Source organism: Podospora bellae-mahoneyi, chromosome 3 (genome assembly GCF_035222275.1).
Source record: "Podospora bellae-mahoneyi strain CBS 112042 chromosome 3, whole genome shotgun sequence".
Taxonomy (NCBI): Eukaryota; Fungi; Ascomycota; class Sordariomycetes; order Sordariales; family Podosporaceae; genus Podospora; species Podospora bellae-mahoneyi.
In genome coordinates, this window is record NC_085882.1 from 1,027,749 (window position 1) to 1,052,099 (window position 24,351).

Genomic DNA, 24,351 nt, shown 5'->3' on the forward strand with positions numbered 1-24,351 from the left:
CGAGCCTGTTCCCCCGGGGCTCTGCACGCACATACCAGCGCCAGCGACACATCCTCAAGTGATCAAGCTTCAGCAAGGAACCCAGGACAGTTGTGACTAGATGTGTCCGTACACATGAGCACCTCCGCGCGGAAACGTCACTTCTCGAGAGCAAACGGGGGCATTGCCCAGGCTGAAAATGCTACCCGGTTTCGACGGAGCTGGCTTTTGTTTTTATTCCCACGTCTTTTGCTGCTGCGCTGTTTTTGTATGCAACTTCAAGAGCTGGAAGACGCCCCTCCCAGGGTCTGGATGTTTGTCGTTACTGCGATTGGATTTGTCTTGTTGGCATGTATACTACGAATCATGCTGAGAAGTCCGACGATAAGCTGGAGGATACAGAGAGTGGGAAGGAGGGTAAGGACTGATAGAAAGGTTCCATATGGGAGCTGCTGTGCCTGCTCACAAGGCCTTTGGATGGGCATGGGAGAAGATTCATGGGAATAGGATCGTGGGATTTTTGGCACCATGGACAGGCGATCTACGCTGCTTTGGTAGCGGTTCTCTGCGTTTTTGTGGGAGAGGTGAGCTTGACGATAGGGTTGGTGGTTTTGGCTACTGTTTTGCTGGGGCCAGTGATGTTTGTGGTTCGGTGGTGGGTTGTTAAGGAGAGGACGACGAGGGTGGATTTGTCGAGGTTTTATCCGCAGCCGAGGAGGAGGAGAGCAGCAGGGGAAGATGATGATGATGGGGGTGGGAAGGGGTGAGGTTGGGGTAGGTAGGTAGACCCTTGTCATTAAAACATACGTTTGTATTCAGGTACGCTTGTTCCTAACCTCCGGAGGACCATGCCATTCCAACGCGCTCCCCGTCTCCTCAACCTTTGGTGGGGAGTCAACCATCATTTCCATCCAGCTGGAAGGTTCGCCACTAGTTGCAAGAGGATTGCCGTGCCGTCCAGACGACTTCTCACCCTTCTCCGAGCCGCCATATGTAAGCAAGAGCTCTCGTCTTTTTCTTGACAACTCTCCTCTCTTTGTTATGGGCAGCGAGAGCCTCCTTCGTGAGTCTAGTCCTCCCGGGTGCGGCGGCGGCATCCCTGGTCTTTTTGCTGCCTCTCGTCTCGACATCTTGAGGGTCTATTCCAAACTGATCCCACATCATCCGCATCACCTGCTCGTATCAGCCCCAATGAAACACCCCGCCAGGTCCCAACGATGAGACAGGATGCCGCCCGTCATCTCCGTGCAAGGTACTGTCCGAACGATGGACACTGTGCGTCAGGATGTTGTAGCAAAAATCAGGGCACGAGCAAAACAGGGGGTCTGATACTCAAGGTAAAATCGGTCGAGGTGCCTGGTTCATAGGGGTGTTCTTTGCAGCGTGTGTTCTGCTTGGTGTTGACAGAAACTTCTCCGATGCCTGAGACGGCGAGGGTGACGGGTGAGCTGCTTTCGGACGTGGTGTGTGTGACTTGGTTTTGGAAGGGTACTAGGGAGGTGAACCAGCCTTTGTCGCTAGCGATGCTATGGTTGATGTGAGTATGGGCTTACCGCAGGTAGGTTAGAGTGGATACTAAGCCAGCGACTGCTTACGGGATATTGGATCTAGGGGAGTAGATCCAGTCGCGGGATACGAGGTCGCGCTGCGGCTCTGAGGGTGACGTGTTGAGAACTGACTGGCACTAAAGACTCGTTTCAGATGGAAGGTGGATGGTTGAAAAGGCGAAACAGACGTTGCGAGCCGGGAAGTTTTGAGGACTCATTATAAAGGGAGATTTTTACTGTCACAAACCTTGGTGTGGTTAGCTTTCTCCGGGGGCTGCCTAGGTTGGAATTGGGCTTTGCCAGAACACAACTTGGAGCACCTTGGCCAAATCCAAACCCGAAGATTTGTGAATCACGAGAACGACACTTTCAAAATCCCATTTGACATGGAACAAGACATAATGATGATTAACAACTACTTCTTAATGCCCTCTAACTGCGCGCCCGACACACCCAAGGATAGGTAGGTATGTAGAAAGACAGAAGAACAGGTCCGTCAAGCGGGAGCGGACTTCCACAAGTCACAACCAACTTCGTGCCGGACTCACTAAGGTGAGCCTATTAAGCCCCCTTCGCTGATCCTCAAGCCACTGGCTCCATGGTCCCACAACATTGCGCAAGTGCCAGAAGATCAGCGACAACCCAATGCTGCTCACTGTCTGACTCGTTGCTGCAGCACAGCGGATTTCTCTCCTTCCCCGCAAGCCTTCATTGACCAGAACTCAAGAAGCAAGCAGAAAACACTTTTTGCTTCACCTAAAACTCTTAGGCATGTGATGAACAAAAGGATGGATTGCCGGTGGGGATGAAGACGAAGACGTGGAAAGATAGTTAATAGGCCTTGAAGGATAGTTGAGAGGCGTCTCGACCATCTTTCAAGTCCTTGATATCGAATAGCAGTCACTAGTTTTCTGTTCAAAGCATGTCAGGTAACAGGATATGGCGAGGTATGGCGCCCAGGGCTAACGGCCAAAAAAAAAAAAAGGGGGCACGTAGAATGTTGAATGAAGAGTTGTTTGTTATCACCGGGCCATAATGGCCGTAACAAAAGGAATGCATTTACAGGAAGCATTGCAAGGGTAGGATATCTCGATGTCCACACCCTGAATTCGCAACGCCTGCGGCTTCCTGCGAGCCTAAATATCCCTCCCATGCCGAACCAGATGACCTTGGTGTGGCTGAGAAGGTCGAACCCAAAAACGCACCGGCGAAGTGGCTTCGTTGGCCCATGCCCTTGATTTCCCTGCCACAACAGGCCCCAGATGTCAACCCCGAGTCAACACGATAACAGGGCCAGTTCAAACCTTCAAAAGATCGACTCCCCATCACCCATCATTCGCCATCATCGCGCGTGCATTAAGTCTACCCTCGGCGCATTCATCCTCGTCGTAGATGCCGAGGCCGTAGACCATAAAAGACTTGAACTCGCCGTCGAAATGGACTCGAAGCCATTGCTTCTCTTCCGCTGTATAAGGAGGCACCATCGTGATTTGATGGATAGTTGCAGATTGTAGCTTGGAGTGGCGTGGTCGATCTGGTGTTTGGGGCGATGGGTGGTTGTCGAAGTGACGCAACGAACTGAGCAAAAGGTGAGTTGAACTGGGGAAGAACCGAGCAACCACGAGCCGGGGCGACGAAAAGAAGGTGAGCTTCGCGCCTAAAACCACACCACCGGTGGATCCCACAACAGTTGTCTCAGTTGACTCGACGAAAATGCATCAAAATCGCCGAATCTGCTACCCCACGGTGGCTTGTTGTAAAACTGCCGCATGCGGCTTGTGGGTGGTGGAAGGCGGGAAATGGCGCCAGCCACCACCGAGATAGCTCGTCAGACACGGGGGACCCGCGGATATAGCGAATGTATGTTGGCTCCCAAGCCCGTATCATGCAGAATGCAACTGCAGCTGCGACGCTGGGACCGAGTGCGAGTGTTCCAAGACAGTGACGGGGCCGAGGGCATCCATATGTCTGGAAAAAAAAGGTGTGCGTGTGTGTGTGTGTGTGTGTGTGTTGTGCCTTCGAGGTCGAGGCGCTCACATCATCTGAAAGAAATCCAGTCGCTCCTGTTCTTCTCTCTCGGCCTGCCTCTTCTTTTCTTCCTCGGCCCTTCGTCTTCTGGCTACTTCGGGGTCTCCGGCCTCCTCCTCCTTGAGTCTCGCTTCCTCGAACGGTAAAAGTGAAGATGCCTGGTTTGCTGTCAATGAATCTGTCCATCTAGGATCCGCTGGTGTGGAATACGCCGAGTAGGCTGGGTTGACATCCGGACGAATGGGAACACCACGAGCCGAAGGGGGGATGGGAAGGGATCCTGGTACCTCAGTGGCGATGGAAGCGTGTTTCTCATCATAGGTTGCTGTTGAACGGGAACTGGCTCTGAATGTAGTGTGGACCACCTTGGCATGGGTGACGACTGGCTTCGGAGCTGGGCCCTTCTTCCTCCAGATCCTGAGAGTGCTGAGACAACCCATCTTGGTGGTTTTGTGGGATGAAAGAGTTGGGAGGTTTTGATTCTCGGTCAAAGCTTTGCCGACAGTGGTCGAGATGTCCAAGGACGTCAGGATCAGGGGAGCTCGAGGTGGCGAAAGATGGATGGGAGCTCGAGAGCACCAGATCTCTCACATGTTTGGGAAACGTGGAGCTTTAAAACAAACCAGCGTCTGGCCCAGGCGGCGTTTGCTTGATGCAGTGACATGGCTCATGTCTCCATTCCTGGCGTGGAATGGTTGGAATCCTACCAAGGGCTGTCCCATTTGGGTAGGTTCCGATGGTACCATAAGCCACAATGGGTATAGCGCCATAGCACAGCCCTAGCGATATTCTTGAACGCGGGGAAGGTCTCCACAGCTAGTGGTGCTGCAAACCCTGCAGAAAACTGGTCCCACTGTTCTGGGTGTCTGGGCTTTGAGCCACCAATTTCCAGTGTGGTGAGAAACTGTGAACAGCTTCAGGGCGCTTGTTGACCAATCAACACATCAATTCCAAGCGGACTATCTCTTCCAAATAAACAACAATGCCTTTCATCAGCCTCATTCCAGCCCAGCCAAGCAACGCCAGGCAACACTCCTACAAAGAGCACCGCCGCCCCAAGCACCTGGGCAGCGCTTACACAAAGTCCGGAATAGTGGGGTCCCGTCGTCAGCAACTGGCGGGGCGGCGCACGACTAGCGCATGCAGCATATCAATGTTAGACTTGACCTTCCTCTTTTCGAGCTGGGCTTCTGAATCATAAAAGACTAGAGCCCGATTCCTGTCTTTGATCTCTCAAAACTCACGCTCTCCTTCACCAAGAAGTGGCAATTTCAGGTCTTCATCATTTGTAACCTGGTGATCCATTGGCCGGTGATTGATCAAGGAGATGGTCCGTGGCTATCCTAGTGGCTGGTGGCAGCTGACCGCGTGTAATTTGCCTTACCCTGACCCTAGCTCACAACCTGGAATAGCGTCCGTCTGGGCTCTCATAGGCTCTGGAGATCTTCAAACCCCTGAGAACCCTGATGGGCGGGCCCCGCTGTGAATATCAAACGGCAGCCAAGCGGGAGCTTTGACGATCAGGGAAAAAAAATAGCAACAGTGGTGATCTCACAGGAAGAGTGCTGACGTTGGTGGAATTCACCGCTTCAGCTCAGCCAGCCACAAAGTCATACATAATGCAGTCATACCCAGAAGTCGAAAACCACGCATTTTCTGTTGGTGATGACTTGATGCTGCCGTTGGTTCACCATAGAACCTCACTGCCTGAAATGTGAACGTCATCGCATTCAAAAGAGGTATCCTTTTTCGACGGTCGAATAAGGTATGGGATATCATGTGTCAACAGTGTCGCCAAGAAGAAGAATCCAACTCTGGCAAAATAAAGCTTCTTTCACCTCAACTAAACAACATACCTACTGTAAACCAACGACATGCCTACCAAAGTTCCAACGCTGTTACCAATGCAACATGGTCTGATATCCCATGCAGATTTACCACAGTTCCGGCACTGTTCTACTTGAAAGGACGCATGGGTTATTGCGCCGTGGGAACTGCTGGTTCGGCTGCATTTGTGAATCGCAAGATATCACCCTTCCAAGGAAAACAACATTGATCACGGTGTTTTTATCAATTTTTGCGGCATAGACCGGTATGCTGAATCCTTCACCGGAATTGCTGTTGAGGGAGCTGCCTGAGATTCCTGCTGCTGAAGTTTGGTTCCGGTGCCATTTGGCAAGAGTGAACCCCGGCTCCCAACATCTTGTTGGTAGAAGTGCATTCATGTAGGAACCTCTTATCAAGCTTCTGAATAAAATCATTGACGGGACTGAATGGGTGCCCCGAGACTGGTTATGTTAGGGAGTTGGAAATGCAAGTCGCATTTACAGTCAACTGGAACCTGGAAGCCTCCGGATACGTTCAAGAGATCTCCAAATATCTCAACAGAACAAGGCAAATGCCACAGCTTGAAGGTATACGAGCGTGTCATGATACAGACTTGGGATTCCCATCGCCGTGGTACTGCCCAAATAAAAAGAAGACGAAATGGGACACACTGCCTGCCGTGACTTGGTAATCAAACGTCACATTCCTGCCCTGTGTGATACCCCAGCACCGGTTTTTTCAACATCATAAAACACGCGAAGGCACATGAAATGAACCAGAAAGGCAACAGAGCTGCTACGTAGTAGGTATTAGTGCCGGATCACCAACCCATTCCTTGTCTCGGTGATAGCAGGCACTGCACTGGACAGTGTCTGGCATCGTTCGATCCCCAAGGCCACCACTACCCGAAGACGAGGTGACAGATGCAGACTTAGAAAGGGAAGGCAGTCTGCGTCTGTTCTTCTTCACATCATCTTGACACTCTCTTTCCTTCCCTTCCAGGATCTTCTGTCGCTCGGCTCTGTCTCCTGCAATTTCCTACCCTTCTACACCAGTTTACTGGTTCAAAAAGCAATTTCCCCAGCACCTCCATTCCTGTCCTTCCTGAACATGTTCTTCTTCAATGACTTGAGACCGTGGCGAAGAATCGTCTCCTCCAACTCTCTTGTTTCCAGCCTCAAAAATGGCAGCCCTTGGCAGTCGGTTCCTCCAACATCGAGAACACTTCATTGTCCTCGGCAATCATTCGCCAATCCTACTACCGTGACCTCGACAAGGGTCTCAGTGTCCTCCTGGTAGCTTTACATACCAGCAAACATGTTAGTGCACCGTTCCTGCAGTGGGCTTAAAGATGGTAGCTGACAGTTAGTTCCCGACTAGACACCTGACACATGGCCATCCCTCTTCCCTTCATGCTTCGTTCGCTGCCACAGAGGCTTCCATCTTCAGACATGCCGATTCCCCTTTGCCTCTGATCACTTCAGGTGGAGCACTACGGGGCTTTGCACTGCAGTTCGCAACGCTCCTTGACCTGGGATCGAGCAGCTACAGGGCTTTGCCATCGTTTGGCAGGAACTGTGCTTTGTGTCATACCAAAAGGACGTCCTTGGCACGGGGCCAAGGCAAGGGGGTATATCTTCACACTTTGCTCTCTTTTTGGTGCGTCTGTTCTTCCCAACCCATCATGCAATGGGGAGGGACTCGATCTCCAAAGCGGAGGCTGACCATCAGGCTTCCAACACAGACCTCCAAAGAAGCCCATTGTCACGATCTGCCCTAGGTCAAGCGTTTGCCATCTCTGTTCTCAGCGAGTCCGAAGCCATCTGGCGTGCAATCTCCTGCACACTTGCGAGCGTTTCCCTGCATTGCCGTCGCTGGAGACGTCTAGCATCCAAGTCATGGCGATGCGATATGTCGACTCGACTTCATCTGCCTGCACGCATGCCTCGGTAAGTACCACCTGCCTCGCTATCCAGGGTGCGATGGGCATGAGAAGCTTTGCATTTTGCCCCGACGGGTTAACAAGCCCAACAATTGCCCTCGAAGCCAATCGCCTCTGGTTAAGTCACAGGCACCCGTCCACCACCTGCAGCACCTCGTGAACCACCAAGCGGGGGGCAGACGACACCATGTCTTTGCCTGTCATCTCTCAGCAAGGCCTTTTGAAGCAGTGGATCCTGAACCAAGATTTTACTGACCGGCCTCCTTTGCTTGCAATTCGTCTTGGGCCTGTGCACTTGCTACCTTGAGAGGTCGACATTCACGCCCGCCATCACCACTTCGACTGCTCACAAAGTTGCCTTTACAGATGATGGCCACGTCGGAAGCCTGTACAGTCTCTCGACGAAACTCGCCTCTAGACATTCACCCATTGCATGTTCTTCTCGGTCGCAACATCAAGCTCGACACCCAGTTTTGGGTCCAAGATATACTCGGCATCTCCAATCTACCCGCAGCCACCCTTGTGCTCGCACAAGACATACCTTCATAAGGGGCCTCTTTTGGGGACCGAGAGCTTCCCATCGTGGATTTGTCATTCAAGGTGGGTCGCTGATGACTACAGCGCCTGTCTCTGTTCCCAAGTGCGTCGTCGGCCACCGCATAGACATTCCGTCTCAGGTATCTCTCCGATGTTAGGTCGACAGCTTCTGTCTTCTTCATCATATCACACCAGGTTTTCGAGGCGGCGGGCAAGCAGTCGAGATGTCTGAAACCATCAAAGTTGACCACAGCAGCCACCATGGCTCCCTCCTTGGAGAGTTAGCCGGTACCCCAAGAAGAGGCTCCAGCGCGAGGGTCTGGCCTGCAAGAGCTTCGCCAGTTGCTTGGTGGTACGGCCTGGGGTGTTGGGATGACTGCATGGTTCTCCGGATCCAGCACGACCAGCACGTTACCTGTGCGCGCGAGCGAGCGAGCGAGATAGGGAGAGGGTCAAGTTTGTGGTGGTGTGGGAGCCGTTGAAAAAGTCTTGGGCTTGCTGTGTTCGGGTGCCTCTTCGGTTAAGGAATAGTGTTATCAACATAGTTAGTGACATTTTGGGGTCTCATGCCTGTGTGTCTAGGCTTGCTGTGAAAGTGATGATGAGCTGACCATCCAAAATGCCAACAATTTCCGTTGTCGTGTTGCCTTCAGCTGTGTGGAACCATTGCACCATCACTCTACCAGTCGCTGGGATCATGTAGTCCCTCCTTCAAGTCTTCAATGTCATCATTTATGTACCATTGTTCCAACGTAAATACATTTCTCTTCTGTCCTTTGGCCCTCTAGCCGTCCTGTAACCCCGGCTTCTTGCTGTCTTTACAAATGCGCCCTCCCCTCCAACGTCCTCCTCTTCTTCTTCTCCCTCTGACTTCTCTCCAGCACCCTCTCCTCCTCCGCACTCAACCTAGCCGGCGCATTCAACCCCTTGGCCTTCTTCCCCCCATCCACCCCCCTCACGGCCTCCTCCCACAGCTTCTGCCCCAGCTCATCCGTTAACCGGATCACTCGTGTACTCACCGTCGCCCCATCCCGTCTGTTCTTCCCCTCCCTCCTGCTCGAGGCAATTTTTTCGGTAAAGTCCCACAGTTTCCCCGACGCGGTCAAGTTACCCGTCACCTCATCTCTCCTCGGCCTCCACTCGGGCGACACCCGGAGCCTCGGGGGGATCCTCGAGTCTTTAGACCTGACCACCTGGATGATCCCCTCCTCCTCAAACCGCTGGTACGAGTTCTTGAGCGTTTCCTTGTTTACGGCTTCAAAGTAGGAGAGGTCGCCTTGGTGGTAGAGGGTTTTGCCCAACTGTCGAACAAATGTTAGCAAGCTGGTGGGAGGAGAAGGGGGGAGGGGGAAAAACATACAAACTGAGCCGAATCCTGCGCCCGGGAGACTTGGATCCAGACGTCATCTTTTTGTCCCAGGGGCGGCGTCAAACCCATCAGCGAGACGGCTGCCAACCAAGAGGCTTCGATAAACGGCCAGATGAGGAAGCAGTAAAAGTCGTAATTCTCTCGGCCGGCTGCGCGCTCCGCGTCGGAGAGGCCAATCTTGGTTATGTTCCGCTGCTCGTCGCGCTCAATCATGATGATGTTGTCCGCCTCAAGGCCGGCGAGGGTGCGCTCGAGGTTCACCTGGAGGCCTTCGCCGCTGTAAATAAACTCGCCGCGGAAGAGGGAGGAGAGGAAGAGGACTTGGTCGCGGAGCTCCTTGTAGGGTATATCCTGGATAGCCGGGCCACCCCCTTGCTTGACCTTTGTGTAGAGCGCTGCTGCGACCAAGGCTTCCGAAATAAAAAGGTGGATGGTCATGTTGCGGTAAAAGGAGAGCTGGAAGCGGTCGACGGCGTAGTAGGTCGGTTCGGCGAGGCCTTCGACCACGCCGACGAGGTCTTTCCCGAGGACTTCGAGCCCGCGTTCGATGACGTCCGAGAGGGGGAGGTTGCCAAAGTGGGCGACGCGGCCGCCTTTGGCCCTGACCCTTTCCGTGAGCCACTCCACCCGGCGGATGAGTTCGGCCCGGCCGACGCCGCGGCCTCGGAGGGTGAGGAGGACGGTGCCGATGAGGGCGGTGGGCATGACGACCGAGACGTCGTTGATGTCTGCCAGGACCTTGTAACCAAGCGTTCGAAGCAGTTTTTGCCTGACGACCTGGTTCTTGGTGTCTGTCCAATCGACGTGGATAGCAGACGGGACCTTGCTCAGCCTGCTGACCTTGTCATCGATGAACCCCCTTAAACTCCACGGCTCATGAAACCTCACGTCCACCCTCCCCAGCCTCAAGCTCAGCACATTCGACCCCCCCGACAAGAAATCCGCCAAGTTCTCCTTCTTCTTGGGCACGCCAAGCAACTCGGTGACATAGCCCTCCGTCTCGATAACCTTGTCATACTGCGTCGAAACCGGACAGATGATCGCATCCTCGACCCTCCCACTCAGCAAGCTATCCAACACAAAGCTCAAGATCCCAAACTTTGGGGGCAGCAGCTTCCCCGTCCTCGACCGCCCCCCCTCGATAAAACACTCCAGATTATACCCCCCCTGCAACAAGACATCAATATACGCCTGCACCAGCGTCGTATAAAGCTGATCGTCTCCAAAGCTCCTCCTGATATACATGGCCCCCGCATGCTGCAAGAAGCTGCCCACCAGGGGAAAGTTCAGATTATCCCCCGCCACCACCACCGGCAGCGCCAGCCCCAGCCGATAACACAGCAACTGCTGCGCAACATAATCCACATGCGACCTGTGACACGGCAGGAAAATAATACTCTGTTTCTTCTTCTCCGCCTCCTCGGCCACATTCCTCAGCCTCAACACCTCCTCGCTAGAGACGTGGATGCCCTGGTGGTACGCCCTCAGCAACAACTGCGTGACGAGGTAGTACGCTCCGCGGATGAAAGTCTTGCTCTCAAACTTGCAAATCATGTTATCCGTCAGGTGCTCGGCGACTTCTTGTAAGCCCTGGACCAACTCGGCGCGTCTCTTGGCTTTTCTGATCTCGTATTCCCTGCCTGAACTTGAGGGTGGGAGGAGGCCTTGTTTTTCCTCTACCGAAATGCGCAGGTCGGCGAGCTGGGCGATTTTGGTTTGGAGGACGGTGGCGGACATGACTTGGGTTTTGATGTGCTCGGAGAAGCCGTTGTAGAAGATTGGCTGGCCGATCACTTCGTCGTAGGCGCGCCAGCCTGTTCCGGACACGTAGAGGGAGACATCGCGGAGGAAGCTGGACCAGGAGGTGTCAGTGCTTGGGGAGGGGAGGAAGGAGATTGCCGAGGGGGATGGGGTGGGGAGGTCGGACATGGTTGGTTGGTGACGATGGCCGTGGTGAAGAGGGGGAAGAAGGGGGAAGAGGGAAAAGGGAAAGACAAGGCGTACCGTAACGGCTCGGAGCGGAAGCGGGCTACGTTCTTCATCAACGCCTCGTCTTTTTCATCTTTGTCTTTGGGGGGCTCGACGAATCCACTTGGTTGAAGTGTAATTCTGTCGCCGAGGATGCGCAGGTCTGGGGCCGAGTCGTGGCGGTCGCGGTCGTCGGGGGCCATTTTCGGTGAGAGGATCGGTGTTCTAGGGAGAAAGTCGTCTTTCGCGCGCTTGTGGTTGGTGTATGGGAGGTGTAAGTGGCGTTCTTGAAGGAGGGATGTTCGAATCGCGGGACAGCGGGACACAAGACTATGTCTCTAGAGCTATCTTTCACACGGAAACGCTTTTCCTTGTTGTCAAAACAGAGGAATTGGGTTTCGATTCGGACTGAGAGAAGAGACGGCGCAAAAAATTAAGATGTTCAAGAGAGGTGGATCAGCTTTGATATGACTTCATCCACCGTCACTTGTCAACAGCAACAACAGAAGCACGTGAAGAAAGCCAGCAAAAACAAGAGATTCACGGGGACGACAGACACTTTCCAGGTGGGAATATGCCGTTGCTTCCCGAGGCAGGGCACATGTGGCACAGTGGCACACACACTGAGTGCCCAAAGCCTGGCCTGGAGCTCGGAAGGGCGCCCGGCAGGGGATCCAGGCTCAAGGTGCTTTAGCGGGGACGCCACTTGTTTCCCCGGTGGGGAGGGAGGGGGAGGTAAAGTTGGGGAAGAGGGGCCGAAGCAGCGAATAAGTGAGCTGTGATTGGCTCACATGCTAAATTTCTCCAGCACCCAAGCTTTTTGGCGTGAACTGCCCGAGCTGCCCCAATTGGATCTCCACGCAAAAAAAGTCATCCACTGTCACAATCGCATTCTCCAACCCAAGAATTGGAATTGCATCACCATCCATCCACTGTGACACATACATCCAGTCGCATCACGATGATAGTCCCAACGAAAAAGGACCACCAGTCCATAGCAGCCGACCTCCTCAACCGCGCCTTCGAGCCAGAAGAAGCAACCAAGATCCTCACCGAGAAAGTCATCCAGCGACCCCTCTTCCTCTGCCCGACCTCCCCCCCTCCGGCCGATGCCCGTCGCGCCCGACATCTCGCGGCGAAAAGAGCGAAAGAACAGCGCCGAGCAAAGGCACTCAAACCCAAGCCCGTCTCAGCCACCCAGCGAAAAAAGCAAGGCCTCTACCAAATCCCAAAAGAAGGACAGAAATACGCCCTCTTCGAACCGCTACATAACCTATGGCTAGGCTACATTCGAGAAATCCTCGGAAGCGAAGTCTACACCGGAGGAGAAGCCGCCGCTGCTAAGCTCGCCAGCGCTGACTTCCACGGCGCCGGGGTCGAGGTGGTGAGAAGTGGGTGCGTCAGTCGGGTTGGCATCAAGGGGATTGTGGTCAAGGACGGGAAGTTTGCGTTTGAGTTGATAACGGTGAAGAACAAGGTCAAGGTGGTGCCGAAGGAGGGGACGATTTTTCGAGTCGAGGTGCCGGTGCCGGTGATTACCAAGACGGGAGAAGAAGAGAAAAAGGAGTCGAGAATGGTGTTTGAGCTTCATGGGGATCAGTTCCAGTTTCGATCGGCGGATAGGGCGACGAGGAAATTTAGGGCGCACTTTTCAAAGACACTTTAGGTTTTGGGAGATGACTGTGATCGTGTGGGTTAAACTCGATTACATTCTGGCTATGAATGGCCTGGCGTTCTAAGGCCTGTAAGGAGATGTAGCTATATATCCCAGCCTCTAGTACTAAAGGTGTGTCGCTCCTTTCATTCATTCATCTCAAGCCATTATAAACTTACACATCAACTACAGTCAAGGAGACGATGAGACGCTGCCACCGCACACAGTTATCTCTCACATGGTCTGCGGTTGGCCAGATGGGCTCAGCAAGAGGGAGGGTGGAGAGGCATGGTTTTTAACAAGAAACCAGGCCACGCTGTCTACCTAGTCGAGACTGAGGAGCAGATGCATAATGTTTTGCGACCACAACAGTTTCGACACCCAGCAGTAGCAGTCAGGGGAAAGCAAAGACCATCTTGGTAAAGCTTCCTTCACCACGACCAGGCACATCAACCCGCCAGCAAGCAAGCGAGGATGGCGATCGTGAATGGCGAAAGCTGGTCGACAAGAACGGTCCAGTCTCATCCACGCTGTGGCGCTCTTCGATCCGACTGCGCCGCGTTGTACAAGACCGACAAAGCACTGGGGTTTGACACAGCAAGATGTGCTGTGGCGTTGAAAATAAAGCTTGGGTCGCGGGTAGGGTCACCGACGGTCGAGGCCCCGGCAATGGGGGGAGCATCATGGATTGGATTGATGGGTTTGGAGACATTTTGCGAGTTTGATGTGCGAGAGAATTTATACGCGACTCCTGGTTGTTTGGGGAGGCAGAATGGGGAGGATGGGTATAGATGGGTATATCTAGACTGCCCACCGCCGGCGTTTGGGGGTGGGGTCTGAATTTGATTTGGTTCACTCACTCAACACGCGCTCATTTTCTCATTCTCTCGCAGTCGGTTATCAACTGCAACTCGCAGCTGGTCTGCCATTCTATCGTTATTTTATTTTTTTTTTGTTTGTTTTTTTTGAATCCGCTCTTTCACCGGTTATTCACTTGATACTTACCATCTATCCGCCAAAATGAAGTTCTCCCCAACCCTCCTCTTGCTGTCAATGACCTCCCCCCTCGCATTGGCTATCGCCTCCCATCAAGACAACCCCGCCGTCCCTGCCCCCTCTGGCTCTGGTACTCCTGTCCTGCGTCGCTCTGGCGCGGGTGACACGACAGTCAACGCCCGCCAGCGTCGCGCTATGCTTCGAATGCGGCAACCGGGGACGGCCGATGATGAGGCTGTCGCTTACACGACTGAGGCAGCAGCGCCTGCCAGTACTACCGAACCCCCAGTTGAGGAGGATGTGACCGAGGAGGAAGAATGTGTAGATGTTGAAGTCCCGGATCTTGCGAACGGCACGCTGCCTCTCAATGGGACAGAAGGGGGGAACGGGACGGCGAACGGGACGACGTTGTCGGAGCAGGAGTTGAAGATCAAGAGGATGGTCAGGGTCAAGCTGCCGGATTATAGACGGGATGGGGAGGGGGTCAAGGAGAGGGATGCTGAGGCTGAGCTGGGGGTAAGTTATCACCTGGTAGACGAATGAAGATCGAGAGCTGACGAGATGAAATAGTTGACTGCTTCGATTGCCAAGCTGCTGAGGTGGTAGATACTCTACGACCCGGTTTTGGGGTCGTGATTGTACGATAGGGACGACAGCATGTCTGGATATCGGCATACAGGACGGTGACACTGAAGGATGTAATATGATTGCATGGAAAGGAGTTTTGCACATGGATTTGTCCTCACCTAGACCCGTAACAAGCAACGCTGGTCGTGACCAAAAAAAGAAAAAAAAGAGAAAGAGAAAAAAAAGAAAAAAAAAAAGAAACAGAACCAAAAGCCTAGAAATCGTACATCTATCTCCATCTCTATCGTGAAAATGTCTCGCTTCGCTGTCTATACCCCCCCCCCGCTGTAAGCTCAAACTCCCTACTCCAACATGTGTGCCAAAAGACATAAAATGATGCCCACCCAATATTTTCTTCTCTGCCTTATTCCTCCTTCCCCCCCTGGGGCTCCAAAATAATATTATCAATCAACCTCACCGCCGGCCCCCCACTGTGCCCCAAATCTTCCCCCTCCCTCGCCTTCTCAACAGGCAACATCTTGATCGCCCCACTCAAAATCCCCCCCCTCGCCGGGTCAACCTCCTCAATCTCCTCCATAGTATCCGGATCCGCCAGCGAGATGTAATCAACCTCAAACCTCACCCTCTCCTCCACCCCCTTCCCCTCCTCCTCCCTCTTCACCTCCTCCACCACCCCCTCCGCAGCCCTCAAAATCCGCCCCCTCTTCCTCCCCCCCCTTTTATACTCGCCCTCCGCCGCTTTCAACGCCCGATAGAGCACCGTCGCCTTTTGTCTCCTCCTCTCCCCAAGATAAACATTCCTCGAACTCAACGCCAACCCATCCTTTTCATCCCGTTCCGTCCTCCCAATCACAACCTCGATCGGCATCATAAAATCCCTCACCAACCTTTTTATGACGACCGTCTGCTGCACATCCTTCTGCCCGAAATAAACCCTCTCCGGCTGCACAACATTGAACAGCTTCATGCACACCGTCGCGACCCCCCTGAAGAAAGTCGGCCTCGTCCTCCCCTCCAGCAGCTCGCCCACCGGCGTGATGGTGACAAAACTGCCCTTGCTGTCGACCTCCTGACCGGGAAATCCGCCGGGGTACATCTCTTTTGTGCTCGGGGCAAACACCGCAGAGATACGGCCTAGGTTATCACCGTCGTCGGCGAGTTCCCTGTCGAGTTTCACTAGTTGAGCCACGTCGCTGTCCCAGGTCTGCGGGTACGAGTCCAAGTCTTCGGATATGCCGAACTGGGCGGGGTTGACGTAGATTGATACCACGACGTGGTGGTTTTCTCTTGCGGCTCGACGGATGAGGGAGAGGTGGCCTGAGTGGAGGGCGCCCATCGTGGGCACGAGGGCGACGGTGCGGTGGTCGAGGAGGTGGGGGCGGCGCCAGAGGCGGACGGAGGAGGTGGTGCGGAGGAGGCGGATGGGGGAGGAGGGGAGTTTTTCCAGGCCTCCTTTTGAGGAGGAGGAACACGACGAGGCCATGGTGCGGGAAGTGACTTTCGGGATGACGGTACAGGATCGGGAGACGGCGCGTGAGGTTGTCGTCGGGAAGGTCGTGGAGAAAGCGGTGGTGATGATAGCGGGGCGGAGGAGGACTGTGTGCCGGATTAGGGCGGCGGCGTTTGCTGTGGGAGGCATTGAACCGGTGAGAGTTGCGGGATTGGAAGGTGAGGGGACAGGGAAGGAAGGGAAAGAAAAAAGCGCAATCTGACCGCCATTGCGCAGCGCGATTCCGAGGCGGAGTCAACTTATAAGAGAGGGAGGGCAATGTTCGTGATGGTTTCTGCCGCGGATTTCTGAGGACGGCGCGCGGGCGGGACATGGGATGGGTCCGCTGGAGAGGAAGGGGGGACGGGCTTGGCAGGGGTAGGGTTGGTTTTTTTTTTTTTTTTTTATACAGAAAAGAGCCGTTAGTATGGGGCAAAAGGGCGCCTATTCTGTGCAAAGCCCCTGAATTCACTGCTCCAGTCACAAAGCAAGGCGTAGTTAGAAGATACAATAGCACGTCGGCTGGATGGGAAAACTGTGATGACAGACAGCGATACATTTAACCCTCCAACAATAACAACTATACAATGGGTATCAACGCCTTTTCCCTTCCGTCCCGAATCCCCCCATTCAAACGCCCCAAGAATGAACCCCCCTCCTCTCCTCCCTCCCTGCCCCCTCACCCGACGAACTCCCAACCTCGCCTCCATTAGGCCTCACATACCAGTTCTGATAAGGGTGCTCCCGATCCCTAAAATCCGCCCCCTTCGACAAAGGGTTCGTCATCTTGGACGACGAACCCCCCATGGGCGGCCCCCCCGGCCCCCTCAAAAACGAATCCCCTATCCTCCCCACCCCCATCCCAACCCCCATCGTCACAGCCGGCAGCCCAGGCAGCGTCACCACCTGCCCCCCAAATGTCGCCGGCATCACATCCTTCACCTCCCACCCCTTCCTCAGCTCAGCCACCACCCCACCCAACCTCCACCCCGTCGACTTTTCAATCCTGCCTAATATCCCCAGCACCTCGTCCCTTTCCTGGGAACTATCCAACACGGCCCCCGCCACGGCCAGCCCCCTAATCGCCACGCTCCCCACCCCCTTATCCCCCACCGCACTGGTGCTCACAATCCCGCAAACCTGCCGGCCGTGGTGCTTTTGGAGCGACCTGTTCTCCTCCGTGTCCCCCTTGTGAAGCGGGTTCGTCTGCGCGAGCAAAACGATGCAGACGTGGTAGAACAGCCGTCCTATAATCGCCGGCCTGCTCATCAACCACACGTTCGGAAACGCGGAGCGGGACGACGGGCCGGTGACGTACCCCGAGGGACGCATGCTCCTCGGACAGCGGTGATTCCACGCGTCCAGCAAAGATTTCAGTCTGGTCCACTCGGCGAAGCGGCCCTGGAGCCTGACCTGCTCGTCGTGGGGGGTGGGCTCGTGATGTCGATGGTGATGACCGGGGTTGTGGAATTGACTTGGGTGAAGGACGGGGATGGTTGGGGAGGAGGAGGCGCGGAAGTTGATCACTTTGGCGAGTATGTAGATTATTCTTTGGGCCCAGAGCTCCTCGTCCCCCGACGAGGCCTGGGCGGCCGGGCCGGAAAAGGAAGGGAGGTCGTCCCCGCGGTCGGGTTCCGAAGAGGCGATCACGCTTCCGTTGCCGGAGCTGCTTCCTACGATCCAGGTTGTGAATTCTAGGTCCATGCCCCAGTCGTCGGGCTCCCAGGAGGTGGTCCAGTTGAAGGAGAGGCACGACAAGACCTCGAGTCCGACGTTGAGCCAGAAGCAGGCTCGGGCGAGGCTGGAGGCGGAGCCGGCGTTGTAGTTGTTTTCTCGGATCAGCGCGCGGGCGCCGCGGATGTGTTCGAGGCGTTGCTGGCGCTGCTGGGCGGTGGATCGCTCGTCTGGGAGCTTGGACGGTTCTGTCTCGTTCATGATGTCGTAGACGTTAAGCACAACAGCGGTGATGCAGCATTCGTCCGTGTTGCGGTCGGGGTTTTGGAGCGACCGGAGGAGGAGGGAGGTGGAGGTGTCGTGGTAGACCCTCGCCCTGTCGCTCTCGGCGGCTCGGGAGGCCGGGGGAGACATGAGGGAGTGCTGCTTGACACCGCAGGCGAGGATGGCATTCAGGAGCATCGTCGACTTGAAGGCGAGCGATGGTACAACAGTAGAGAAGTGTTTGTCTTTGTCAAACACGTCCATCCACACGGCCACGTCGTTGATGAAGACCTGCATGCAGTTGATCTCGTGTTCGGTGCTCAGGTAATCGCGCTCGCTCGTCGGGCTCTCGTCGCCGTTTTCGCTACAGGGCGTCATCGGGCCATCGCCATCGTTTTCTGGGTTCCGAGCATTGGATCTTTCAGGGACCAAAGAGGATGTCACGCTGGAAACATCGCTGTCTCTTCTTTGCTGTACCGGGTAGACTGGCCGGTGTTGCTGTAGCAAGTCTTCAAGCGCAAATGGGTGGTGGTGTGGTTGCGGCGGCTGCGGGGGGTTTGGCACAAAAGGCTCGGTGTTCCTCACGGGCAACTGTGCCTGTACTTGACCATGGCCTCCGTTCAAATGGACCGGCTCTTGGTGGGTTGGTGGTTCGATTGTTATGGGGTAATATGGCGCACGAGATGCTTCCGGGACACTGCTCAGACCTTTTGCGGCCTCGAAAGCAGAGGGATTCCCAGACGGAAGTGCGCCGCGGCCCTGCACATCTGCCGAAGCTTTTCTAGGCCGGGTGATGGGTGGAAAGTCGTCGATGGGCGAGACACCCAGGTCCTCATCCGGAGCGTCGCTGTAGGATTCTAGCCCGCCCTTATACCCGGATGCTATCTCTCGGGAATCGTCTTGGAACGTCACTATGAAGGCTCTGTCAGTCAAAGGAGGCAAACGGGTGGTGATGTTGGATCGCTATACCCAGCCAGTCTTTGCCTCGAGGAACGGTGCGAGGCGGCCCTTTGACCTGCTGATTCGTCTCTGCAAAGTTGAGCCGTACTCCTCGTTTGCACTGGCGGTTGCTCTTCAAGCAGTTGTTGCACACCGGTGCCCCCTCGTCGCACTTGACATGTCTATCGCGGCAGGTAAAGCACCCGGTCCGTACGCGGCGAGCTTTGCTGGTCTGTACAAACCTCCTGGTGGGCCTCTTGCCCTGTGCGTCAACAACAGTTGCTGTAGTGAGAGGGTTCAGGGAGCGGGCTCGCTTTGGCCGAGGAGGTGAGTTGTCTGGACTGCTGGACAGGGCCTCGGGGTGTGCCGGAGGGGTCAAGGAATGGGCTTCGGGATGGTAGTGCTGGTCGTCATGATAGTTGTGCTGCTGATGAATGTACAGGGTATGTAGATTGATGTTCGCCGTCATCGGGACTGCCCCTGAGACGAAGGAAGCCGTGCCGCCGTTGAAGGTCGCCAGTCTTTCCGCCGCGTCTCGACCCCGAGACGAACAAACCCGAGGTAGGTTTTTGTAGGGGGAGTCGATAGTGCTATGCGGCGATCCGTCAGGCGAACGGGGACTTGGTGTTTTGCTGAGGCTGATATGCTGATTCCCGTTACCGGGGCTTCCGCTTTCCCGGTTGGCGTTGCCGAACTCCGAGGCCACTGATCGGTGGTCCTATCGATCTTCAGCCCTGCAAATCGACGACGACGGAAGCCGTATAGTAGGTAGTGGTAGAAGGGCCGGTCGTGAAGATGGTGCAAGAGTCGTCCTATGTGTGCCTGTATGTCCCTGCTTCCAACGGAGCTGACCCTAGCTGTAGATCACTTGGAGCAAGAGTCAAGCCCTGGATGACAGTTCAAAGATGGGATGTCGTCGAGGTCGTTGACGGGAAGAAAGACAAGCCCCTTGCGCTTGCGAATGACAGGGGGAATCTACCTGGGGCCTGGTGCGGCAACAGGTGACAGGGGTCGCCTCTAGCCTCGCTCGGGGAGGGTTACATCAAACAGGTACAAGGCGGGGGTCAACGCCTTCCAGGTCGGGGTTGACCTGGGCTTCGATGATGCCGTCGCTGCCGATTTGATGATGTGGCCGACGCGGGGGACTGGACGGGTTGGTAGATGGTGTGCCAGTGTGAATGCTGAATGCTGCTTGCTTCCCAGCGGTCCCAAATTGAACCTGCAGTGGTAGATGGCGGCAGCACCCGTTCCTTTGCCATGGATGATTGGAGGGGGGGGGGGGGCGTTCGGGGGTTCAGGATGGCCCATGGGGCGTTGGACGGACAGAGACCCAGGCGATGGCTTGTGCATATGTAGGTAGGAGTACATATGTATGTAGGTAGGTGCATGTACAGGACACGCAGTCCCTTTATCGTCAACGCCATCTCTATTCATAGCTCTCCTCCTCTCCAGGCCATCGATGTTGTGCATACGCCACCAATACTCGAGATCTACATAGCAAAGTAGCTGCTCAGCTCCCGCTTGAACGTTGAAGCTGCTCTCCGATCTCTTGGGAAGAGGTCCTCGGCAGGCATCTCGCTTCCTCGGACTCTCTCTTTGTTCTCTCAAACCCAACAAACCCCAACGATGGAGTAAGGATCCAGCGTCAAGATTGGAAACTGGTGACAGGGAACCGGAAGCGGGGTCATGTCGCGTTTAGGCTCCCGGTCCCCGCCCACCGGTTCTTTGTCAGGGGGGAGGGGCGGCATCGGCAAAACCTGCTGTTTGGGGGGCTTGGCTAGTGTCAATGTTGAAACCTCGAAAGCTTGGTTTGTTTCTTTAGTCGAGGTCTCAAGACCCTTTTCTTCATCAAGATGTCTCTGGATTTCATTGCTGGCGAGACCGGAGCTTGCTTACCTACCTAGGTAGACACGCACCGTACTTGGTCCGGATCAGAATCTGGTGAGACCGACACGCACACATTGATCAGATATCTACCAAGGACTGCTGAAGAACAGATGTTTCGACAAGCTTCCTAGTCGCATAAGAGAGTAAAGCTTGGTATAGATCGGCAAAACCGCAATAGCCGCTGATGATCTGTCTCATCTTGACAACCTGCCACATCCAAGTGCGTACTCTGTATCAAGAACACAACAAAGAATATTTCCACCAAAAGTTCCCTCAGCGCTATCCCAACAGTCTGGGAAACCCGTGGCGAGCCTCTGGCTTCCCGTCCGTTTGCCGATTCCCGTCCCCAGTACCGTGCGACTGGCACGCCCCTTTCCCGAGAACAAAGAACAAAGTAAGACTTCGCCAGCAGAGCAGTACTCGAGCACAGTTGTTGTACAGAACAATTTTGAGTCGGTGAGTCCGCGCTCATCAATTAGTCTTTGTATGTACCACCTTGTAGCATGCAGCCCAGGCCCCCTGGGCCCCTGGCGCACCGTTTTGACCCTTCCCCGCCCGCCCGCTGTGCTTTTGCGGGGGGTGCGGGGGCGGTGAACGAGACGGAGTCCCGTCGAGTGAGATGATGGTTTAGATGAGGTCTCAGTTGCGCTGACCAGGTCTCCGGTGCTCGGGCGGGTGAGAGTGAGAGACCAGATGTGAGGATGTGTAAGGTAGGTAGGTACAGGGACGGCATCCCTTCATATTCATTTTCGATATCTAGAACTCGACATCTCAACAAACAGTGTGGTGAGGGCACATGTGAAAGCCCCCACCATCGATCAGTTAAATCTCCGACGAGGCGTTGATCGCAGTGCCCACTAAGAAGTTGTGGCAGACATGTCCAGGGACAATGTAGGTACTTTTTGACGTGCCAAGGACAGCTATCACAACGGTAAATCGGTTGAACAAGTACGTGGTGTGGTGGATGTCATCACGCTCACCGTCCAATGTGTGCGGGTTGGACAAAATAGGCGGTGTCGGTGGGGCGTTGTACCTCGGTGCCCTCATCAGATCCATCAGATAACAAAGCATCGGAGCATTGCACACTTCCCCGGCCCTCTTATGACATGGAGCAACAAGTTATGAAGCCATGGCTGTATACGGATGGACTGTCGCTGTGTTTTGAAACATTTTGCGGATCACAGCTGCCTTCTAGAAGCTCTTTGCAGATCAGCTATCGGCCCGCTCCACCAACACTGTGCTGCGAGACGGACTTTACAGCGCTACTTCCACTAACCCAACCATCAGCAGCAACAACAACCTAAGAACCTATGGTACCTAATCGACTTTGATACCGCCGTTGTGTCATCACCCACTACTCCTAGATATAAACGCTGTTCCGACGCTCGGTAATCACCAGCCAGTCATTCATCGGTCACAGATCACTGGAACATGGCAAGCAATGCGCGGCCCGCCCAGCCCAAGACGATTCTGCGAGGCCACAAGACACCGGTGCAGGTGGCTGCCTTCGTTCGAAACAATGAGCGCCTCTTGACCGGTGATTCCGACGGCTTTGTTGTGGCATGGGACCTGACCATCATGCGTCCGAGGGCCGTTTGGCAAGCTCATACGGCCTCCATACTAGGCATCGCAGGCTGGGGACACGATCGCATCATCACGTAGGCCACTACGATTCAAGTCTTGTAGACAACGTGCTCATGATCCTGTAGACACGGAAGAGACAACAGACTGGTGGTCTGGAAGTTGACCGCCGAACACGAAAATGTCCTCAGTACAAGCCTTCCCCTAGACCCATCCTCACAGCCCCGTCCAAAGCCATGGATGCTCCACGTGCTTCAGATCAGTACCATGAACTTTTGTTCATTCTCGTATTGTCCCGCATACCCAGACACCAGTCCGGCCGCAGCAGCAGCAGATGAAATTCTCCTTGCGGTACCCAACACCCTCTCCTCGGAATCTGTAAGTCTGCCCAACTCTTCCCCTCCTCCTTTGCTGACAAGGCCATCCTGGTTTCCTCAACTTGCACAACTTTGAGCTCGAGCTGACACTGATGTAGATCGACATCTTTCATCTCCCCTCCCTTGCTCGAAAGCACACGGTTGGCTTGCCCACCTCCTCGTCACCCGACCAGAAGAATGGCATGGCCATGTCCCTCTCCCTCTTCCACCACCCCACAAGCCATCACCTAACCCTGGTCGCCGGATACGAACGCGGTCTCGCGGCAGTCTACCAACTCGACCCTAACACGTCAAAATGGGCAGTAACCTACCAATCCAACCCTCACACCCAGCCAATCCTGTCTCTTGACGTCTCCCCAGATGTGTCATTCTTCCTCTCGTCAGGAGCAGACGCCACCATAGCCAAACACCCCATCCCCTCTTGTCCTCCTTCCTCGGGGATAATCCAAGACCCCATCTTGACGATCAACACCCGCCACGCCGGACAACAGTCGCTCCGCATCCGCTCCGACAACCTCATCTTTGCCACCGCAGGCTGGGACTCGATGGTGAGGGTCTACAGCGTCAAGACGATGAAGGAGCTCGCGGTGCTAAAGTGGCACCAGCAGGGGTGTTACGCCGTTGCTTTTGCTGCTGCCAACACCTCTCCAACCACTTCTCCTCCTCAAAAGGAAACCCCCAGACCAGACGACAAGAAGCCCGAGGGGAGTCACAGCAAGGAGGTTACTACGCAAGTCCCCAAGATGTTGGTCGAACAAACACCCAAACAAAAACGCCTCCACCAAGCCAGAACCGCCCGCTGGCTCGCGGCAGGGAGCAAGGATGGGAGGGTGAGCTTGTGGGATGTGTACTAGATATTCGACTACCACATAGCACTGAGCACGTATCATGTCAATAAGTCGGGTCCATCATAGAGCCAGTCAGACGCGGACCTATTGCAGGATGATGGGATGTATTCTAGATACCACAACGTATCCTAGCTAAGCAAAACCTCAGCTGTCTCAACGTTTCCCTTCCTCCCACAAGAATTGTCTCGGGCAGGTACCTACCCGACTCACCTACCTACCTTTTTTCCCCTCAGCAAAAATGATATGCTTTCGTGCAGCGCCACAAACCTTTGTGCTTCCCACCATCGTGTCGAAGGGGCTCCCTCCCTCCCACCGCTTCCCGAGTGCCAGGTTATCGTCTCTTTCCCCTCCCCTCCCTCTCTCCCTCCCCCGGTCCAAATCTGAGACTCAGTTCGCTATCCGACACACTGCTTGTATGCAACGCATGCAGAGACAGAAAAGGTTAAATAGGTAGTTGATGTCTGGTGTTTGTGGCACGTTGTGCAGAACATACAGCCAGCCCATGCTGCTCTGTGTTTTGGGGGCGGCTGTTTGGCTTCCTTGTCACCCGTTGCTGTTGTCGTCATGCTCTGAATGGGTAGCTTGTTCCAAGAAATCGTCACAACACATTCCCACTCTCTTTGACGTATGTGTGTCAAGAGCAGCTCCAATGTCACCACACTATGTAGGTATGTCACCGTCTTCAACAGGCCTCAAAACAAGTCACACAACCATGCTGCCGCCGCTATACATCAACCGTACCTGTCACAAGGACCCTACAGACATCATCAGGGCCTCAAAAGATACCTAGGTAGTCTTGACACGTCTTGATTGCGATTAGCTGGCCCAAAGATCCACCTTTCATCCCACACCCCCAC

At 54.7% G+C, this 24,351-nt stretch overlaps 9 protein-coding genes across 9 annotated transcripts; 3 read left to right on the top strand and 6 right to left on the bottom strand.

Annotated features, from left to right (window-relative positions):
• Window positions 1–1,056: 1,056 nt before the first annotated feature.
• On the bottom strand, window positions 1,057–1,744 carry QC761_302980 (uncharacterized protein; the record flags this gene model as incomplete). The annotated part of the gene is given in 3 exon segments (XM_062877440.1): window positions 1,057–1,505; window positions 1,575–1,653; window positions 1,672–1,744. 3 exon segments carry the CDS (start codon window positions 1,742–1,744, stop codon window positions 1,280–1,282), a joined length of 378 nt encoding a protein of 125 aa, XP_062733208.1. The 3' UTR covers window positions 1,057–1,279.
• Window positions 1,745–2,851: 1,107 nt separating this feature from the next.
• Window positions 2,852–3,010, bottom strand: QC761_302987 (uncharacterized protein; the record flags this gene model as incomplete). The annotated part of the gene is made up of 1 exon (XM_062877441.1): window positions 2,852–3,010. One exon carries the CDS (start codon window positions 3,008–3,010, stop codon window positions 2,852–2,854), a length of 159 nt encoding a protein of 52 aa, XP_062733209.1.
• A 549-nt stretch (window positions 3,011–3,559) lies between these two features.
• Window positions 3,560–4,232, bottom strand: QC761_302992 (uncharacterized protein; the record flags this gene model as incomplete). Its single annotated transcript, XM_062877442.1, has 2 exons — window positions 3,842–4,232; window positions 3,560–3,712 (listed from the first exon to the last, which is right to left on the bottom strand). Exons 1-2 carry the CDS (start codon window positions 3,992–3,994, stop codon window positions 3,560–3,562), a joined length of 306 nt encoding a protein of 101 aa, XP_062733210.1. The 5' UTR covers window positions 3,995–4,232.
• Window positions 4,233–8,563: 4,331 nt separating this feature from the next.
• QC761_303000 (uncharacterized protein) lies at window positions 8,564–11,876 on the bottom strand. Its single transcript, XM_062877443.1, has 3 exons — window positions 11,234–11,876; window positions 9,221–11,081; window positions 8,564–9,161 (listed from the first exon to the last, which is right to left on the bottom strand). Exons 1-3 carry the CDS (start codon window positions 11,398–11,400, stop codon window positions 8,679–8,681), a joined length of 2,511 nt encoding a protein of 836 aa, XP_062733211.1. The 5' UTR covers window positions 11,401–11,876; the 3' UTR covers window positions 8,564–8,678.
• A 282-nt stretch (window positions 11,877–12,158) lies between these two features.
• QC761_303010 (uncharacterized protein) lies at window positions 12,159–12,863 on the top strand (the record flags this gene model as incomplete). The annotated part of the gene is made up of 1 exon (XM_062877444.1): window positions 12,159–12,863. One exon carries the CDS (start codon window positions 12,159–12,161, stop codon window positions 12,861–12,863), a length of 705 nt encoding a protein of 234 aa, XP_062733212.1.
• Window positions 12,864–13,871: 1,008 nt separating this feature from the next.
• Window positions 13,872–14,752, top strand: QC761_303015 (uncharacterized protein; the record flags this gene model as incomplete). Its single annotated transcript, XM_062877445.1, has 2 exons — window positions 13,872–14,363; window positions 14,418–14,752. The coding sequence occupies 2 exons, from the start codon at window positions 13,872–13,874 to the stop codon at window positions 14,451–14,453; spliced, it is 528 nt and encodes a 175-aa protein (XP_062733213.1). The 3' UTR covers window positions 14,454–14,752.
• Window positions 14,753–14,838: 86 nt separating this feature from the next.
• On the bottom strand, window positions 14,839–16,074 carry pan6 (pantoate-beta-alanine ligase; the record flags this gene model as incomplete). The annotated part of the gene is made up of 1 exon (XM_062877446.1): window positions 14,839–16,074. One exon carries the CDS (start codon window positions 16,072–16,074, stop codon window positions 14,839–14,841), a length of 1,236 nt encoding a protein of 411 aa, XP_062733214.1.
• A 480-nt stretch (window positions 16,075–16,554) lies between these two features.
• On the bottom strand, window positions 16,555–23,780 carry QC761_303030 (uncharacterized protein; the record flags this gene model as incomplete). Its single annotated transcript, XM_062877447.1, has 2 exons — window positions 18,832–23,780; window positions 16,555–18,773 (listed from the first exon to the last, which is right to left on the bottom strand). Exons 1-2 carry the CDS (start codon window positions 19,268–19,270, stop codon window positions 16,555–16,557), a joined length of 2,658 nt encoding a protein of 885 aa, XP_062733215.1. The 5' UTR covers window positions 19,271–23,780.
• asa1 (Astra associated protein 1 Asa1) lies at window positions 21,794–23,702 on the top strand. The gene is made up of 3 exons (XM_062877448.1): window positions 21,794–22,346; window positions 22,398–22,647; window positions 22,745–23,702. Exons 1-3 carry the CDS (start codon window positions 22,120–22,122, stop codon window positions 23,498–23,500), a joined length of 1,233 nt encoding a protein of 410 aa, XP_062733216.1. The 5' UTR covers window positions 21,794–22,119; the 3' UTR covers window positions 23,501–23,702.
• Window positions 23,781–24,351: the final 571 nt, after the last annotated feature.